The 19,392-nt window shown below is 41.6% G+C and overlaps 1 protein-coding gene across 1 annotated transcript in view; it reads left to right on the top strand.

The window, feature by feature from the left end:
* Positions 1-18,627, top strand: part of PDCL3 (phosducin like 3) — a 26,780-nt gene extending 8,153 nt beyond the window's left edge. The window contains exon 6 of the mRNA XM_011383780.2: positions 18,611-18,627. Coding sequence (XP_011382082.1) covers positions 18,611-18,627 — 17 coding nt within the window. The remainder of the gene's footprint in view (positions 1-18,610) is intronic.
* The last annotated feature ends 765 nt before the right edge of the window (positions 18,628-19,392 follow it).

Genomic DNA, 19,392 nt, shown 5'->3' with positions numbered 1-19,392 from the left:
CTTTTTATAATTATGTTTCAGATCTCTTAGATCTCAGAAATAATCAATCATTGCTGGGAATCCTATTAAATTTTTTGAAACTGTCTTTTTAAATTAATAATATTTCCTTAAAAAAAAGTAAAATAAAAACTGGTTATTAGTATGGCAAGTATCTGTGTTTTTCTTCCTATATTTTGAGGAAGCTGTAGAACTACTCACTACTTATTTGCATATAACTATATAAAAAAGAATATGTTTTTAAAAAATGTGAATAAATTATACAGTGGAAAAGTACAAACTAAGCTTTGCAGTTACATAATTTTTAATTTTTATTATGTTATAAAGGTAGCAACAGGATTAATGACTCGAATGATAGGAAAACTATTTTGATATTTAGCCTATTCAGAAGAAATAGGCAATTTTTATAAAACAAACATTTTCTTACTAAAGCAGTAACTGAAAAATCTCTGTTTACTGCTCTTTTGGGTTAAATGTTAAAATAATTTTTGTCTCAGAGTTGAGATGTCAGCTAATCTAAGTTACTATAAAAAGCTACCTTATTTTTTTGGGGAATAAGCAAATATAAGCACATACATAGGTAACTGGACTCTTAATAACAGACACAGTGATATTTTTCTGAGGAGATAACTCTTAGCATTTGTCACTTATCAAATAGTAACAGAATATTTAGGGGAAATATTCTCTAATATTTGTGTTGAATGATGTACTGTTTAATGTTGGTTTGAATCTTAAAAATATGAACCAGAGGGCGCGGAGTTCCTTTAGATGATACTTTAAAATTTATTTCTGCTGTAATTCAAAGAATGACATGCAGCTGTGACCCATTTTATCTGTCACATGTGTTAGTATTGGTTTTTCTACATGTATAATATCCAGCACAGCTGATAAAAACATACTTTGTAACGGTTTACCTTAAAGGATTTTTTCGTGAAATTTTAATACAGGATTGATGCAAGCTTGGTCAGCTCTGACACTTTTATGCTGATTGGATCCATGGGTTTTGTGGGAGAACTGCTTTCTTAGATTTTCTGTTGTTAGCTGACATTAAAATGAAATGCTATGGGAAGAACAAAGGTGAAAAGCTTGAGCACTGGGTTTGCCTAAGAGCTGCGATGCACACAGCTCCCAAGAAAAGAGAACTGTGCTTAAATGTTGTGGGGCAGGGTGGGGTGTCCACAGTGATGGAGCCCATACAGGATGTAATTCTAAATATTTGCTGTGCCACTTTGAGCTATGTAAGTGTGACAGCTGCCTTGTAATCCTGTCTCCATGCCAGACTGAGGTATTGAGTTTGAGTTTAACAAAAGCTCAGGTGCCTGTGGACATGGCTCATGAACCCTGTGTGGCCACACGGTATCCAGGCCGCTATTTAGTCATGTTGACTGAACTTTATTTAAAGAGAGTACAGCAGCCTCTCTATCCCAGAAGTAGTATGGTAATTTAGACCTGACCTGCAGATTTCTATAGATTAATTCTGGGAGACTTCCTATAATACTATTAACTTCTTTTTATTTCCTTTTGAGCGTTTGGCGTGACAGGTGATACAGCTTGGGGCTTAAGCATTGAGTTCATCTAATTCCACAGAAGAAATTCATAGTGACCAGGGAAAATGGAAGAATGACACCTGGAGCCTGTTTTCTGGTGTTAGGGAAGGATTATGGGGAAGGTGGTAACAGCAGATACTCGGTAGCCCATTCTTCCAGTGATCAGTGAGAAGTGGTTCCAGAAAGTTAAGGTAGTAATGATTGGGAAGTGAAATGGAGTAAGACTATGTAATCAAGTACAGTTGATTCTTCCTTATTTTCCTTATTTGTAGGAAGAAAAAGGGTGTAAATAGGTTAAATACACTTACTTCCCTACAAACCTCACTCACCAGGGTTGCAGACAATTGCTTAGGCAGAGACCCCTCACATAGCAGCTCCTTGGGGGTCAGAAGTACTTCAGAAAAGCTGTGCTGTTTGGGAAAGGCACTTTATGAGGAATGTGAAGGGTGTCCCCTGTCACCAATGCCTAAATTTTTTTTGGTCTTTTATTACCTCAATTTTCTTATATAATAAGCCCACATTTTGACAAAGTGCTTTTCAAGTGTAACAGGCCAAATATGTTGTGACTGTGTTGCCTACTTTAGAAATATGCTCCTATGAAAGAGATTTTATCCTGCTTATGGAAACCAGTTATTACTCAGCACACACCCTTGACATTGTTTACATTCACGCAGCAGGTGGTCCAGGCTCTCTACCCTCTGTGTGCTGCTCCCTCCTTGGCAACTCTGCAGCAGGCCCTACAAGGACTCCCCTTGGCGTCTGGTCTCACCATCCCATATGGTATGTAGCCTGATCTGCTCTTTCTGTTCCGTTCAGTCTCAAGTGAAGATGTGTCTCCTCTCCAAGTCCAAACCCTCTCTCTGTGCTCTTAACCCTCTTCTCTCTCACATTCTTTAGGACTTTGTTCCTAAATCTTCTTGATTTCAGTGCCCACCTCGATGTGGGGCTTCAGGCAGTAAAGATGTTCAGGTTCTGTGGCAGAGACTACTACTTGCCTGCCACATGTCCAGGATTCTCCAGTTCCACTCAAGCAGCAATGGGACCAGCTAAAAGATTAAACTCCCAGCCTTCCTGGAGCTACGATTTGCCAGAGGGAAGGGGGCAGAAGTCTGCAGGGAGGTCTGGGCAAGCTTCTTTGGAGAGATGGACAACTGGCATGTGCCCTTTTAGGGCTCAGTCCCCTTCTACTTTCTGGCTGAAGTGTAGATGTGATTGCCTCCCACTTGAGCTGTAGCGAATAGTTATAGAGGCAAGCAGTAAGGGTTGTGTTCCTGACAGCATGGCGGGGCCGCTGTAGCCCAGCTCTTACTGCCCTCTCTGGACCTCTTACTGAGAAAGAAGTAACTTCCATCCTGGTCCCTTAGTAGGAGCTGACATATTCCCTGATAAAGCCACATGCCCATTTTTGGAGAAACCTCAGCTGTTCTAGCTTTCTACTCCCTGCTTTCAAATTGACAGAACAGGAGAGCATCTGTGTCCTCTGCTTCTGCTTCATCATCTCTGCCTCGCAGTAACTTCATACGTCAGACATTTCTAATGTGTGAAGGATGGGATACTCTGAACAGCGCACTTGATGATAATTCAGAATGTTGCATAAAACTTTAAATGTTCTTAAACGAGCCAATGAGCTGGCAAGACAGGAAAGCTTTCTCAGAGGCCACAAAAAAAGTGAAAGCAGAACTCCAGAAAGATAAGCAAGCACTCAGTTTGTTTTCTCCCTCAGGGGCATATACCACATCCTAGTGATGCTGACCTTCTGTTAGAACAGACTTGTGCAGACAGGTGGCAGGAGACAAGCCTGGGGTGCACCAAAGTTTGGGAGTCTTAGTAGGAGACCCCCCCTCCCCTCAACACAAATAGCTGGAATCCTAAACGACCACCTTCAGGATTAGAGGGAACTGGCACTAGTTGGAAAGGAGAAAAACATAATTGCCCCTAATAAGTCATAAGACTTCTCTCATGTGGATTTACAGTTTGAATTCTCATGGCATGTGTGGTCTAAAAACTTCTCAAGCCAAGTTGTTAAAGGGATCCTGCGTTGGTAATGTTCTTGAGCTCATGGCCAAAGTAACTGCATATCCAGAACACAACTTTAAATTAGTCATCAAATACTGTCTACAGATAAAGCTCTGAGGAACACGAGCTCATAGTCATAAATTGCAAACCTATAAAGGCATAGGATATCTCAAATAAGGGATCCTGAGTGAAAGCCAGCGGAAAACATAGTATATCAGAACTGCGAGAGTTAAGATAGTGGAATTTTAAGATATTAAATATAAAATGAATATATTTAATATGTTTCAGTAAGTTAAAGAACAAGAGTTTTTATATAAAAATAAATCCCTTATAAAAATAACCAATAGAAGAGAATTAATGAACTGGAAAGTAGAACCCAGCAGGTAGCACGCAGAGACAAATAAGTAGAAATATAAAAGATTGAGAAATGTGGAAGAGAAACTGAGAATGTCAAATGTGTTTCTTAGAGTTTTAGAAGGAGAGAATTGGAAATATGCAATACTCTAAAAGATAAAGACAGATTTTCCAGAATTGATGAAAGACACCAGCCCTCAGATTCAGAAAGCTATACAAATTCCAAGTGAGTTCATCACCAACAGACTCTCACTGAAGGAAATTTAGATGAACTTTGTGCAGAAGGACAGTGATCTGATAGGAGGTCTGAAGTTCAAGAAAGTATGGTGACAAAAAAAAGATAAATTTGAATGAACATTATCTTAATATAGATAATGTCTTATTTGTGACATTAAGAGCAAAATTAAAAACAGGATAAAACAGCATACCGATTGAAGGGGGCTTAATTGGAGTTCAAATGTTCTTAGACTGTTAAAAGGTATTCAAGAGGTTGGCAAAGATATACATGTAAAAATTTTTTACTGAAGGTAACGGAAAAAATGTATATAACTTTTTAAGTAGTGGGGCAGGGGTTGGGGGCCTCAGTTAATTTAAAAGGAGACCAGAAGGAAGGAAAAAAAGAAGCAGAAAAACCAGAACTATAGAAAGTCCAAAATTAAACAGTAATCACGATAAATAAAAAATGGATAATGCTTTTAATAGTCTTACCATATGATCCAGAAGTCATGCTCCTAGCTAATTAACCAACTGATTTGAAACATGTTCAAAAGCTACACACAAACATTTATAGCAGCTTTATTTATAATCGCCCCAAACAGAACAACCGAAATGTCTGTTAATAGATGAATGAATAAACAAATTGTGGTACATTCATACAATGGAACATCATTCAGTTACCAAAAACAAAACAAAACAAAACAAACCTAAAAACGAAAAACAATCAAGCCACAGTAAACACGAATGCTAAGTGAAATGAGCCAGTCTGAAAAGGCTGCATGCTATATTCTAATTATATGGCATTCTGGAGAAGACAAAACAATGGAGATATTAAAAAATCAGTGGTTGCCAGAGCTTTGGGGAAGTGTGGGAGGGCTGGGTAAAATTAAGCACATGAGATTTTTAAGGCAGTGAAACTATTCTGAATGGTACAATACTGTGGAGATACAACAATATGCATTTGTCAAAACTCATAGACCTTTGCAGTGCAAATAGTGAAACTTAATGTATGCAAATTAAAAAATTTCATTTAGAGTGGGCATCCCTGGGTGGAATGTATGTTTGTGACAAAGCAATCTAACTGCATTACAAATGTATGAAACAGCCTAATGGAAGGATTTCAAGGGAAGGATTCTGACCTAAGTAACCTTGCAAATGAGTGGAGTTTGTAAGGTGAAAAAAAAGAAACTGCCTTCACTGTCTTCTGGTTGATAAAGTTATTTTTCACAGCAGTATGGGTTAACAGTTCTGATACTGTTACAATGCATGTAGACTAGACTCGAACAATTAAAAGAATGGATAGCAGATGATGCGAGCCAGGTTAGAGTGTGAGGTTACAGATAGCAAGGAGAGGAGGTTAGAATGGTTCACGTGGTGAGGAATTAGAGTTGGAGAGATCAGTATGAACACATGTTCAGCTTAATATAGATATAGATGTTATATATTTAGATAGCGTATACACACAGGTTAGTAAGCACACATATTTCATTGATCTGTCAGCTGAAAGGGCCTAAAAGCAATGGTACCCAAGGAGCAAAGACCACATCTGCCACTCAGATACTGGTTTCTAATACTGTTCTCTAAAAAAGGAACCAGGGCTCTTTGGAGAAATGGCTCATTTTAAAACTGTAGCAGGAAATATACAAGTTGAGCCTGGAGCATCTTGTAGTGGCGGAAAGTAAAGAAGTGCTAAAAACAAAAACAGACAACCCATGATGATAGAAATTTATCAAAGAGATGCAGGCGCCAATTGAAAAGTTTCCGAATGGCTAAAGCTGGAACCACTGAGCAACAACAACAAAAAATATTGGATTATAACCCAGAGCATAAAGTTAAATATTCATGAGTCCATTCTGATCAATGATTGAATAGATGAATAAGTGGGAGTGAAGAGACCATCTCCTATGCAGAATTCTAAGTGCTCTATGTAGATACTCTGGACTTAAGATGCTCCAGCCTATAAGCATGGGTTGCACATGCTGACTTCCTACAAAAGTGTACAATATGGAAGGAGGGACAGTAATCTTACAGAGCAGAAACCTGACAAACACTATCTCAGCCAGTGATCAAGGTCAAATCATCAGTGATAAGTCATGTTCTTGGTACAGACCCTGGATATGATGTGAAAATGACACTTTACCTCTTTGGTCTTCTTCACAAACACCCAACAAATACTGAGGGCCGTTCTACAAAAAAGCCAACCAGAACTTCTCGAGACTGTCGAGGTTATCAAAAATGGAAAAATCTGAGACACCGATAGCCAAGAGGTGTCTAAGGAAATGTGACTGCTAAGTGTAATGTGTCCTGGATGGGATCCTGGAGCAGGAAGTAGACAGTAGGTAAAAATGAAGGAATTCTGAATAAAGTATGCACTGTAGTTAATAATTCATTACTTGTAACGAGTGTACCATACTAGGGTAATATGTAATAAGAGGAAACTGGGCGCAGGTATATGGGTCTTTGTACTACCTTCTTAATTTTTCCGTAAATCTGAAAGCAATCTGAAAATAAAGTTTATTTTTTAAAAATATGGTGATTCACGAACCACATCAAAAAGGAAATTGTAACTAATGTGTGAAACGTGCTCCATGCTTGATTGTCATACATCTATAGTGTGGGAACTGAAGGGCACCGGTCTCAACTTGGGTCCAAATGCCGAGCCAGGGCCGAGGGCTTGAGTGCAAGTCTGGGGGATGTAGGAGCGAGGAGCCGAGGCAGGAGGCCAGGAAGGGGAAAGGCCCATGTAAGGGTGAGAATCAGGTCAGGCTGTAAGCAGTGGGAACTCAAGCACAGAGTTGTCCACTTGCGATGGGAGCCTGAGTTATCTATCTCCAAATCCTGGCCCCCAAGGCTCAAAGGCTGCTCTCAGGAAGTTAACTGCTCTGCTTTTCTGGGCTGTGCTTGCACAAAGACTGAGCAAGTGTCTGTGCCTGGGAGAAGGACCTGGGCAGATAGACACAGTGTGTCTTTTAGGTGAGATACTGGTAGTGTAAGGTAAGTTGAAACTTGAGTGGAAGTTCTAGTTTGTATATTTGAAAGAACTTTCTTAGACATATTCAAACATAGATTTTTGTCATATGTCACTCTTGTGTATACATAGAAAGGAAAATAGAAGCCAAATAAATTGGCTAAAATGCCCTGTGAACTGTCCAGCTCTGAGATGCCCTGTTTGGCTAGATTTGTTGCTGGCACTTCCTTGATCCAACCAGAAGGTGGCAGGCAATGACAACCTGGTCAGTGTTGCTGCCTGGCCAACACCAACTGCAAGATGCACCCTGGCCTCAGAGGCATTAAAAATGAGGAGAAATGTGCTTAGAATTGATGAAATGAAGTAGTTATATTCCACAGTGGATGAAGGTGCATTAGTTATTTTAACTTGACCATTAGTCATTTTAATTTGATTGTTCTAGCCTTTATCTTTGAAAACAGATCATTAACTCTCTGAATCTGTTTATCCACATTTAAAATGTTGAAAATACCAACTTTCTAATAGGAAAAATGCTGCTATTATTCCTTGTATACCTATTAAAGCAAATACAGTTTTTAAAAATTAAAAACCAATACTTCTCTTTTGTAAATAACTTTCTCTGAGATGATTAAATTTAAAGAAACATTTCAAAATAATATAAAAGTTGTACTTAATTAAAAAGTTGAATAATTAAATCAACTCTTTGCCTTTTAGCAAATGTTATAGAAAAGAATTTAAAATTTTGCAACTTTTTGTTCTACCCATGGAATTTGAGAGATCCAAACGAAATAGTGTAATACACATACACACTCACACACACACACTCACACACACACACACACACACACACACACACACTAAAGCAAGCTATACTATACTGGACTATGTTGTAACTGAGCGACTAAATCAAAATCAGGGTGGATCAGAAAGGCTTTCTGGTTCTGCTTGGTTTCCCAATGTGACTGGGAAGAAGATGTGAGAAATCCGGTACACTTGGCAGTAATATTTTTTAGTGTAAATTAATGCCATTCCTAAGGTGCCCAGTCCCATGCAGGAAGCTCACAGGAGCAGGATATCCTAAGTTTTCAAGGGAAATAGCAGTACTGCACGTTGATCAAACCACAGGAACTACTAGCTCCAAGTAGTTCACAGTCAAGGTCAGCTTCACTACGTTCCTTTTAATGATGTACTGTCTTTCCAGAGCTGGGCTTTTAGCAGTTGCTGTGACAAAAGCAGGTACAACTCAAAAATCGACATGGAGCAGGAAATGAGAGTGACAGTATCTGATCAGATTTCAAGGCTAGAGGAAGTGTGCACAGCTCAACAGGCACTCACATCACATTAATAAATAATAAAGTAAGTATATTATTTATCATTGAATTTTCGTTTAGTTTTCAAATAGCTAAATGTTTTTACGACATAAATGCTTGTTAAATTGTTTGGCCCTAACTGTTTAATGAAAGAGACTGTTAGATATTTCTTTTGACTTAGGGGCACAGTGAAAAAATTACTGAGCCATGAATCAATGGAAGTTTAGGAGCCTTTTAGTTAATAAATTAGTGTCCTGGTTTATAACTAAATCTAAAATTATGTTTGTTGGTGCAAATCCATCCCTAAGACTTGATTACCCCTGGGTTAACTCAGCAAAGGATATTCTTGAATATGTCAGACCGAAGACTGCAACCTGGGGTCACTCCAAATTAACCCAAAAGGTTCAACCTTCATGGAGCAAACAGCTTCATTATCATCACCTGCTGCAGAGCTGGTGGCTTCTCATGGTGACTTTAGAGAGTGTTTAGCCTCTCTGTGTCTTAGTTTTCTCATTTGTAAAAAGGATCCAACTCATATAGTCATTGTGAGAATTAAATGAGCTAAAATTTGTCAAGTACTTAGAACAGTCTGCTGATGTTTTATGTAATAATAATAGTAATCATCGACATCATCATCATCGTCATCAGCATCTGCACCCTATTTTTTGAAGGCATCGAGCCTTTGCTATCATGATAGATTTGTTCATTTGAGATTAATTGCTAGGTTCTAATCCTTGCAGTTGTAAACTGGTCCTCACGTGGTCCAGAAACTCTTAAGTGTTTCAATACAATTTGGGAAAAATCTTTAATTACTCTTTTACCATTTGTATTTGGGGAACTTCACGTAGTTTTCTTCCCTTTTATGTTTCCACCATTACGTACTCCTTCTTGTATAATCTACTTTTTTTCTTGCTCTTTTACATTTTTCTTAGAATGTTAAGAAATACCCATCTCTCTCTCTAGATCAGGGATTCCCAACCCCCGGGCCATGGACCAGTACCGGTCTGTGGTCTGTTAGGAACTGGGCTGCACAGCCGGAGGCAAGCGAAACTTCATTTATATTTGTAGCCATTCCCCAGTGCCAGCATTCCTACCTCAGCTCCACCTCAGATCATCAGGCACTAGATTCTCATAGGAGCACTGGTCCCTGGTGCCAAAAGGTTGGGGACTACTGCTCTAGATTATCCTTTACTTTCTTGGTGTCATATAAAGCATAATGAGGCTTTTATGTTCTCACAGTATGACATTCATCACTCCAAGACAACTCTCTTCCACATGGGTTAAGTTCTGTTTTTTTTGTTGTTGTTGTTTTTTTGCATTAATTTTTCTCTAAAGTCTCTTGCATAATAGTTGATAGGATATCCTCAGACTGTTCATCAGCCTTCTTACTGGATGCACCCTTTAATTTGAGGCCAGAAATGGCCTCAACATGAAAGCGCAAGGCCCTTTTCCCAACATCAGGCTATGGCTGGGCTGTGTGGCATCTGGGCCATTCCCATGCTCTTCTGGGATTCTAAGATGTGAATTCTTTTAGAATCATGTACAGCTCATAGAGGCATACGGCCACATTCAGAGACAGTAAGATGACGGTCACTGGGTTCAAGGCTCATTTTTCATTTTTCATCATGTTGAATGACTGTGAGAGAAGAAAACAGAATCCGACAGGAGCAGGACCTGAGGTAGAATGAAGTTTCTCTGACCTTGAGAACGCCCTCCCAAGCTTCCAGTGTAATTTCTAACTTGCCTCAGCAGGTCCTGCTGCTTACATTCCACCTAACATATTCTTGGCAAAGAGAGGTCTTGGGAGAATGAACATCCGTTTGTATGCTTATCAGTAAACAATGGATTGGCAGGGGGCGGGTGTCCTCTTCAAAATGAATTCTGAGTCATATAGGCTCTGCCTCTCATAATCTGTGACATGTTGTGGTTTCTGTCAAATAGACGGACTTCCTCCTAGTCGTCACGTATATTTGTGACTTTCCACAGTTCTTATGGTAAACCCAATAAGCACATGATCTAAGGAAAGATAAAAGGAAGGGAGGGAGGAAAAGAAAGATGGAAGGGAGGAGGGAAGAGAGAGAGGGAGGGATCAGTGATACTTGGGGGCTCTATGTTGGTGATCATTTTTAAGTTAATGAGTTTGTCTCTTCTCTGCTGCAGATAGAACAGTATGTGGGTAAGAAGTGATACCATTTTTTCAGGGCTTTTATTTGTTTGGAAAGGATCAATCAAAGGGAAGGTTTGTTCATTTTTTATTGATACTTAGAGCAGAGGAGACTTCTGCACAGGTGTTTTGCATGATCTAATGGCACTGCAATCAGAGTTTGACCACATGGTTCTAGGAAAAACTTTTAAATGGCAGAAGTAGAGTTTAGTAAAGAGAGTTTCTGCTAATGACGATAGAGCATTATCTTTTATTGATCAGAATTTGCTAGTGGGTGCGTGGAAATGTTACAGAAGCAAAGAAATCCAACATTTAATAGCTCCTGAGGGCTCTCAAAGGCCACCGTCATGCAGTGTCCTCTTTTGGAGACAGCAGGCCTACTGAGTGAGCATACAAGGACCCCGGGGGAACTTCATTTGTACTCAAATAAAACAACTGCTAAGCTGGGGCTTGCAGCTCAAGAAGCAATTTCTGGCTGCATGGGTGGCTGTAGCAATGTAAATTAGCCCCCTGCCTGGGGCCTGCAGACAATCAGGTCAAGACCAGGAGTCATCCGGAGGCTGATTTGAAAGGTGCATAATGAAGTCACCCTTTCCAAGAGAGGAAGTGTCTTTTTATTAGATTTTTCTCCAGGTGTGCAAAATACATGTGTTTCTGTGGAGCGTCTGATCACATCTTAGCAATAAGACAAGGCAAAAAGAAACAAAGGATGCTGAATGGATGCTGGGCTCATAGGTGGAGTCGATGCATAAAGTTTAGGCTACAAAGATTTGGGCCAAAAGTACCTGATGAGTGGTTTATGTGTGCACATCCTTAGAAGTAGAGCCCCAGTCTGAACGCTACCTTTGCTACTCGGTAGCTGTGTGACTTTGGGCAAGTTACCTTTTGAGCTTCAGTTTCTTCAACTGTAAAATACAGACAATAATGGCGTGGGCCTCACAGGATTGTTATAAAGGTTTATATTATAATTATAATACAAATTAATATTTATTAGGACAGAGACTTGCACATAGTAAGTACTATGTGAACTCATACATCACATTTGGAGTTCCAGGTGCCCAACAAACCATCACAGACCAAGCGACATAATAAACAATCTCCCTTTTATTATGCTCATAAATTTTGTGGATCAAGACTCAATGGACATGGTTTGCCTTTGCTCCACAATGTTGGAGGCCTCGGAGAGGAAGACTAAAATGCTGGGAGGGACTCAGGTGGCTGGAGTTTCTTCACTCACATGTCTGGGGCCAAGCAGGAGTGGCTTGAAGTCTGGGTCAGCGGGGCCCATTAGCCGGAGCGCCTGCTGGTGCCTAGGTCATGACCCTAGCTTTGCACATCCTGGTACCTGGGTTCCGAGGAAGAGTGTTTCAAGAGCGTGTGAAGAGAGCCAGAAGCGAGCTGTGTACTCTTTGTGACTGAGCCCCAGACATCACAGGGAGTCACTCCTACTACATTGTACTGGTTGAAGCTGTCACTAGCAGGCCGAGATTCAAGGAGAAGTGACGTAGACTCCATCTCTCCATGCTATATGAGGGGACAGAAGAGCCTCAGCAGCAACACCTGCTTCGGGGTCCCATGTGCACTGCTCAAGTGGGCAGGACTACCACCCTAGGATTCTTATAGAGGAGCAAAGCCCTGCGTTGACTTTGGTCACACCCACTGGGTGGACCTGATGGAAAGGAATCTAAGAATCAGTGCCCCTCTTCATAGGGACTGTGGAACAGGACTTCACAGTGACTTGCAGGGCCACAAAACCAGGATCAGAACCTTGTGCTACAACTCCTGCCTTCCAGCACCATGGTTAACGTATCCTGTCACCTGAATTCCGTGCTGAGTTGCTATCCTTAGCCCACTGAGGTTGCTTGTGTTCCATTGTTTTAATTAGACTATTATTTCATTTTAAAAATCAGTGATAGGATTAAGGGCACTGTCATTTTAAAAGCCAGGCTCCTGACCTGAAAACTTGTCAGTGAATCAGAGGACAAATGTTCCCATTGTGCTAGTTAAAAATAGGAGCGATGGAAAAAGTGACAGAATGACATGAATGCCATTAAAGTGTAATTACATTTACTGTAAATGCGAGCCTTGGGAAGAGTCTATTCTGGGCTCTAGGTTTACCAGAGCCTGTGACATGGAAAACCCAAAGCCTCAGCTGATGGCTGCGTTTTCATTTTGAATTTTTATAGTGTGTATTGTTACAGATTGTTCCTAGTGTCTGTTAACTTTACCAGCGATATTTGAAAGGACAGTGTCACTCCAAAGAAAACAACAACAATGTTATTTACCTTAAGTCTCAGAATGTAGCTTTTCCATTGTTCTCACAAGGCAGCATTTCTATGTATCTATATGCTATATACTTATTAATCCAAATACCTATGTTTCTATACATCTACATATCTCTCCTGCCCCAGCAGTCAAGTATGGTAGCTGGACTGGACATATTTGAAAGGCAGGGCTTAATTTTTTTTTTCAGTGAAAATAGTTTGTGTTTTCTGACTTTAAAATGATACATTCTTGCCATATAAAGTTTTAAAATAAATACAAAGAAAGTAAAATATCCTAAATCCAGCCATACACAGATAAAGTGTTATTAACATTTTGATGAACATCCTTTCAAATCACAATATTTTTATGAGTTTAGAGATAGTTCTAACTTTTTGTTGCCGTTGTTAAGGCTCAGCAATATCTTCTGGACCTATTTTTCTGATAATATAGAGTTACATTATCACGTCTAATGGCTAATCTGGCATTCTATGAGGTCACCGTTATTTATTTATTTAATAATGATACTAGGTGTCATAATGAGCCAAGTAAAATTTTGGCCCAGTGCTGAAAATTGTTCTTTTACATTATTGCAAGATAAATAATTTCAAGTTTAAACACACACACACACACACACTCACCATGCTTCAATGAACATGTTGCATATACATCCTTATGCAGTTGACCATAATTTTCTTACTATATATTCCTAGAAATGAGGTTGCTGGGTAAAAAGTATACACATTTACTATTTTTATATTTCAACTACCAAATTTTCTTCTGGAAATGCACCAGTTTACACTCCCACAAACACCTTTGTCAGCATAGGTATTATAAATCTTGATTCTCCATCAAAGAAATAATTTTGTTTTAATTTTCATATAATTGGTTATTTGTATGATTTTGAAAAAATTTCCTGTTCTTTAGCCATTTTTATGGAGGTATTTTTTTAAAAAATTGTAACCTTTGAATATTAAGGGTACTAGCATTTTGTAATGTGTTTACTCTAATTTTTCTCAGTTTATTGTTGTCTTGGAGTTGTTCATTTTTATTTTATTTCATTCTTGCTACGTAGAGTGTTACAATGCTCAGTGTTTCAGTGTTTTTCTTTATGACTTCTGGTTGCACATAGAACGTACATAGGCCCAGATTTTTTAAAAAAGCCTCCTATGTGTTTTTCTGGTACTTTAATATTTTCATGCTAGTGACATGCGTGACACCAGGGGATCTCATCCTCCAATAAGCTTTGCTGACACTGTGGGGCTGGCTTCCCACTCACCAGCCTTGGCCCTGGTTGCGGACCATTTGTGTCCCAGAAGAGTTGGTGGATTCTGGCCCTGTGGTCTGAATCCTAGATACGTCGCTCCTTCCTTGGAACTCTCCTAGGCCCTTAGGTGATCTTTAGAGCTCGTTTATCTCTTCTAAGTAGTGAATCCCTTGTTACCAGTTAATACATCTTTTCATTACATTTTCCCTTTTCAAATTACTGGCACAAGTTCTGTCCCTGTCTGCTCCCCAACTGATGCAATTCAGACATAGGTCCTTTGGTGCCTTATTCACCAGGTAGGGCTGAGGGAGGTGGGTGGCAGCTGGAGGTGGTGGGTGCAAATATATATAAATATATATATATTTACTGTATATATATATATATATATTTCAAGATTTATATATATATATACTTACTGTTGCCTTTTAACCTCAGTCATTATTGCAAAAACTCAATTATTCCTGTGATCATTTTTGAATTTACATCTTTTAAAGAGACCTCATTTGTAGCTAATATCCGAGATTCATAGCTCCCTGGGTTTTGATCTCTTGGCAATGATGTGGTTCACCATGAGAGCTTGAATTCTGGAAACATCAGCAAGGGTGGCTCAGCCATACGGTTCCATCATCTTTTGAAAGATGTCTACACATTCTCACTTCTTGACAAGGTGGGGAGAGAAGAGGGAGGACTCTCAAACAGCTCCTCTCAGGAAAGACCAGGGCAGGTCCTTCTGGGCAGAAAGGGCTTCTTGCTTTGCTTAGGGTAACAGAGCGTTGAGGTCACAGCAGCTGTTCTTGAAATCGTTCATCCAGAGTTTCTGTCCCTTGTCAGCCTAAGTACCTGGGTATCTAATATGCAGCCCGATATCCATCTAGAAATTATCCCAGTGGAAAGACTCTGACTCTGACAGACATGGATTTGCATCCCAACTCTGCCATTTACAGCCAAGCAAGTTGCTTACTCTCCGAGGCCCACTTCCCCAGAGCAGGAATGATAATGGGATGAACTTTCTAGATAACTGTGAAAATATATGACGGTGAATGGGAAATGCTGGGGAAGCCTGGTGCCTGAGAACACGGGTTTGACTACCTGGGGTGCATGCTGTGTGCCCAGTGTCCAGCACCAAAAGCAGAATTTGACTATCTGGGATGTTGTGCCTACAGGTATACCTCTGTTAGAGAATTCCTTTCACATAAAAAGTTCCATTGGTGAAAAAAGAAGAAAAGCTTCTCAACCCAAGCTGTGTTCAGATTTGTTAAAAGTGGATAGCCAGGTCTCCTTATTGTTCAGATCTATTTTTCCATATGTTTGTAATTTTTTTAAATAATAAATATAAAGTTATCTGCCTAAGACAAAAGAAAAATTCATCTGAAATCACCAGTCCTTTTCATTTCTTTTTCTTATGTTAAATTCAGTGAAAACTGAATTTAAAGCTCTTCCGTTGTAAAAATGTTTACTAAAATGCCATTTTATATCATTATTTCCAGAATTCTATTCCTCTGTGTATAGGTTTGGGATGACATTCATTAGAAACACTGTAAAAGTTATTTCTAGGTGGTGGGCTATGGGGTAATTGTAACTTTCTATTTTGAATTTTTTCTATTTTTGGAATAGTTTTCCAGAAATAAAGTTAAATTTAGTAAACTCACAGGGAGAAATAGAAATCAAAAGCCTCTGCTGTGGAGGCCTAGCCAGCTTGGGCAACATTGTTTGGGGGGACTGTGAGGTCCAGGTCAGTGGGAGGAAGGGGAGTCTCCGGGCGGGAGCGAGATGGACCTGGCCGCTAGATGCGGGCGCAACGGATCTGGCTCCTACAGCCTGAGGCTCGCCCACCGCATGTTCTCCAGACCTGCTTAGAACCACTAGGTACATACAGCACTAACCGCCCGCCCGGCACCCACAGGCGGAGCTGTCGTTCAACAAAGCGGCCGCGCGAGGGCGTCATCCACCCGGGAATCGCTCCCACCCCTCCGAGGGCGCGCAGGGGAGCCTGGGAGGCCTTTTCATCTGTCTTTCTCGGCGGTTCTTGGTACACTGGGTCTTCTTCACATGATGTCTCGTAACTCCTTAGTCTCCAGTAACCCTGACCTATTTTAACAGTGGCGTCCTGCACTCATACAGCAGCTTAACCACCCAACAGCACCATCATGGCAGATATTACATTTAATGAGGCATCCCTGTGGGCCTGTAAGTTACCCCATTTTGCAAGAGAAAGAACTAAATTCCAGAGAGATTAAGCATTCCATGGTGTTTTATTAGCAGAAGAAAGTCTAGAGTGTAAATCACCTGGTAAAACGTTTCTCATGTTGAATTTCATTCTTTAAACCTTTGCTTCGCTCTGTTCCCTGCGACTGGAACATTCCCTTTCCACTTGTCCATGAAATCTGCCCGTCCAGAACCCCTGTCTTTTGTGTCTCTTATCACCCATCTTGCGCCGGTTCAGGAATCTGACGGACTGGGTTGTAAGTCTGGGTTCTGCCCCTTAGCTATGTGGGTTGCTCAACTTCTGAGAGTGTGTCTGTCTCCCCTGATGGAAAGTGGGAGTGATGAGCCTATCTCGCGATCCTCGAACAGCACAATGAGGACCTGCTGGCGGCTCACGTGGCACCGAGCAGGTAGAGAGCTAAACTGCCAGCGGTCCAGACTCTCTTGCCTCTGCACTGCTCAGGGCTTTGTTGACTACTTGTCCCTGAGTCTCTTTGTCATTGTCTTCCCTGCCAGATCGTAAATGCCTGAGTGTGGGACGTTCTGCCTTTTCCCTCTCTGCTTTCTTGGAGCTTGGTAATGTGGTTTAATACATTAGCTGTCAAGCACTAGGTTTTGGTTTTTATCTTGTCTCCTAAGTTCACAAATAAGAAGCAACGCACAGAGTCCTTATGGCCAAACTTGGAACTGAGGCTGCCACAACACCTATTCAGGAGCCACAGGCCCTTTCTCCCTTTTGCTGTTGGAGCAGAATGTGGCTGGGTGTGTCCATGCACGGCCAGGATTAGCGCCACTTCTGTCTAAATGCTGATGGTTCTTCTAGCACCGCTGCTCTGCTCATCCCCCTTTACCATGGCAACATTTGGGGGCCATCACTGGTGTGAGAGGACTTTGTGTCTCCTGACTGCCATGGCGACCTCTGAGCCATTTTACTTCTGCATGTGGAGGGAGGTGGTGGCCCACCTTTGTTTGTGGCCCCTGGCCCCACAGAGGAGGACCTAGCTAAGTGTACACCACAGGCTCAGGGTCTGGTTTAGAAGGTACTACAGGCCCATGAGTTCTGGAAAGAGGGCCTGGGGATGCTCGTCTCAGCTCCACAGAGGCCATTAGGAGACAGAAGAGCTCCATGGGTGAGGAAAGGTGGCAGAGGGGAGTGCCCGTTGGAGCCTCTCCAGACACCTCACAATATCAGCAGGCCCAACCCAGCAACCCCACCTCCTCTCCGTGCCTTTCCCAGGAGCTGCCACATCCTCCGAAGGCCCAGGGCATCCAAGCCTCCCCACTTTGCCGGGTCACAAATCTCACTTCTTCAACATCTCTCACATTTGTTTGGCTCCTCCCATCACTATGCCTCAGATTCATTCAGATCCACATCCTGCCTTCCTGGGTTACTGCCCTTTCCCTGATTGCCTTCCTGCTTCTAGTTTTGTCCCCTTGCGATTGATTCTCCACAAGCCACAGAGTGAGCATTCTAAAGTACAAGCGTGATGACATCATTGTCACACTCCAGCCTTTCCACATCTTTCACCACTGGGCTCCAGGGCTCTTCTCTGAAAAATGTACCCACCTCTGCAGCCCAGTCCACCTAGCGATGGTGTCACACTCTGTGCCTTTCACGCTGCTTTGTCATTGCCTATTTGCTTCTCTGCCCTTCCCCAGCACAGAGGGCCTGGAGGGCAGAGGCGGGTCCTTGTGCCTGGCACAGCGTCGGTGTCCAACAGCATCATCCAGAGGAGCGGGGTGAGTGTGAGGACCTAGGAGTAAGTCCATCTGTGGGGGATCCAGGCCTAGTCCTAGGAGCTGTGGCAGCACGTGAAGCCAGGGATCTTCTAGAGTGTCCTATGGGCTTCTTTCATCATTCAGTGTGGGGTCAGTGTGTCTTCCTCTCAGCATCCTTCCTGACAGAGCAAGCTGTCCAGCCACTGTTTCAAGCACACTTTTTTTCTTGGGCACTAGGAAGAAAGGAAGGCAGGCAGGAAGGAAGGAACTAAGTTTGGCAAACCCAAAAGACTTATTCTCTGACAGGAAGCATGGAACCAAATTTTGCTTCCATTCATTTTGAAATGTTTCCAAGGATTGAGGCTAATTTTTATCTTGTCTTCCTGGTGAAGAAGCTCCTTAAATCCCTGGAACAAAAGTGACCCCAAATAGATGGAGCTGAGAATCTGATGCCCTGGGCTTGTGCTGGGCTGACGATCCAGGAGTGGCTGACCTTGGCAAGTCCTCATAGACAGATGCAGTGACGCCGGCTCATGGTTGTTGATCAGAGTCTTCCAGACCATGGAGCCAACAGAGACCGTGTCCAGTTGGGTGGAAATTGAACTGAACTATCAGCATTGCCCCAACCAAGAGCTTGCAACCTGGCCAGAAATGCAGAGATTCACAGGCGAGGCAGTCAGACTTCCTGAGAGCCTCATCCCAAAGTCAGCAAACTGACCAAACTGTGGGTGAGGTTGCTTTTCTTTGTTTTGCATTATTACAAGTGTTTGAAGAATGTGATCTCAAGATGCATTGTAGATTCCACCCTGATTCCTGCACATCCCGTGACAGCTGAGCTGGATCCAACCATCAGATCAAGGGGTGCTTGTTCCTATTGAAATTTCATCGACATGAGATGGAATCTAATTTGTTTCCACTTATTCATCAGTATAAATGTTCTCTGATGTCTGAGGACAAGGTCACCTGAATCTATTGCCATTGTCACCTGCTTACATTTTCAAGGAGAGAGGCCAGTTGAAGGCAGTTTATTGTGAAAATTGCCATCTGGCAATTTTCTAACATAGGAATCTTCTGCCCCCAGAAATTGAAATCCTAATGAGCCATTCATTTGAATTTGTGATTTTTCACCTTAGGTAACATGGTGCATCACTGGAAAAATCAGGCTGCTGTTGCCTGAATAAAGTGGAGGGGATGCTGGTCAAGTGCCCCCTGAAGTCAGCCAGAGGCAGAGTGGGATTCACTCGCTGTGCCTTGCTCCTAACCGCATCTTCCAAAGCCCCCAGGCAGATCTATTCTGCCAGACTCTGAGGACACAGGCTTTGTTCCCCCGATCATTTTTTCAGCAATCACTCGCTGCTAACCCACTC

The sequence above is a fragment of the Pteropus vampyrus genome, unplaced genomic scaffold (assembly GCF_000151845.1).
Source record: "Pteropus vampyrus isolate Shadow unplaced genomic scaffold, Pvam_2.0 Scaffold541, whole genome shotgun sequence".
In the NCBI taxonomy this organism is placed as follows: domain Eukaryota; kingdom Metazoa; phylum Chordata; class Mammalia; order Chiroptera; family Pteropodidae; genus Pteropus; species Pteropus vampyrus.
This window is presented reverse-complemented; position numbering and strand designations above follow the sequence as displayed.